Source organism: Sinocyclocheilus anshuiensis, unplaced genomic scaffold (genome assembly GCF_001515605.1).
Source record: "Sinocyclocheilus anshuiensis isolate Anshui unplaced genomic scaffold, SAMN03320099.WGS_v1.1 scaffold1452, whole genome shotgun sequence".
Taxonomy (NCBI): Eukaryota; Metazoa; Chordata; class Actinopteri; order Cypriniformes; family Cyprinidae; genus Sinocyclocheilus; species Sinocyclocheilus anshuiensis.
The window spans coordinates 636,896-638,232 of NW_015544231.1; the positions used below are offsets into that span (position 1 = coordinate 636,896).

The 1,337-nt window shown below is 40.2% G+C and overlaps 1 protein-coding gene across 3 annotated transcripts in view; it reads left to right on the forward strand.

Moving 5' to 3' along the window:
• Positions 1-1,337, forward strand: part of LOC107697503 (uncharacterized) — a 38,037-nt gene that overhangs the window by 13,388 nt on the left and 23,312 nt on the right. For all 3 annotated transcript variants that reach the window (XM_016498307.1, XM_016498308.1, XM_016498309.1), the window contains one exon: positions 587-747. In XM_016498307.1, coding sequence (XP_016353793.1) covers positions 587-747 — 161 coding nt within the window. The remainder of the gene's footprint in view (positions 1-586; positions 748-1,337) is intronic.

The following is a 1,337-nucleotide window of genomic DNA, read 5'->3' on the forward strand; positions in this document are numbered from 1 at the left end:
GTGAATTAACTTTATTTCTAATGACGATCCAGACCGCGTCAGTACGAACTCTGTTCTTTGTTCACTTCATTTTACCGTGGATTCGTTAACAAACAAGGCACAATTCGACGCAGGATTTTCAGAAAGATTGAAGCTAAAAGACGATGCTGTGCGACTATATTGGATCCGACCATCACAACACAAGTGTGAGTAACTGTTTTCATTACGTGATCACTATCGCTTTGTCTGGTAAACAGATCGTTTGATATGTACGGAGTGTTTGTGTTTTTGACCTAAATCACCGCAGCGTCCATCTGTGAGGAATGTAGGCTGTCAAACATACACAACTATTAGTCAATCACAGCAGTGGTGTTTACTTCAGAGTCTACAATCCTCCATGTCTATCCAAACAGAGTGTTCTGATGAGGGGGTTAAAACAGGACAGAAAGTAGCCTATTACTTCTAAATGTGATGTTTTTAACATAACATTAACATTATAAATGGAGCTCAGAGAACAGTACAAAATAAAAAACGGAGGCAGTTCATGACCCCTTTAAAGCTGAATCTGGTTTAGTGTCTTGAGCGTCTCGTCCTCTGGTCTGTGCAGGAGGTCGATGCGTTTGTGCAGGAGTTCCTGTCGGTGGTGAACCGTCTGCCGTCCTGTATCTGCACTCTGCAGGCACTCGCCAAGCGTCCCGTCCCAGCAGACCTGGAGCGGCTGCAGGAGTTCTGCTGTGTGAACCAGGCGCGCTTCCAGCAGCTTCGGAGGTACGGCTCTGACTGTTTGAGCTGGACCTCACAAAACTCCAGCACATACCATTCACTAATCTCACAGGGATTTACAGGAGCTACTGCACACAAAGCCGATTTAGCTCTCAAACCCAATGTATAGGGCTGTCTGTGCACCCTGTCATATAGTAGCTTGGGGTGGACAAAGTGCACAAATCACGTGCTTGAGTAAAAGTACAGATACCATAAAGTAATACTCCAGTAAAAGCATTGAGTACTCTTTTTCAGTTTTACTTGAGTAAAAGTACAGAAGTATTTAATATTTATTGTACTTAAGTATAAAAAGTTCCAGTTGATTGTTTTTGTAATTTTTACTGATATACTTTTCTATTTAATTTGCTATTATATATTTTATGTAATTCTACTGCTCCTAATACCTGGGGGAGGGGGGCATGTCATACACTATCAAAGCAATTAAAATATACATTAAAATATGAATTTGGTATTGATTCTTAATGTGTATCAAGTGAACAAGTGAAAAAAATTAGATGTACAACTGATTTTTTTTTTTATTTTAAGAAGGCACCATTATTTGTAAAACTAAAGGTGTGTGTGTGTGTGTGTGTGTG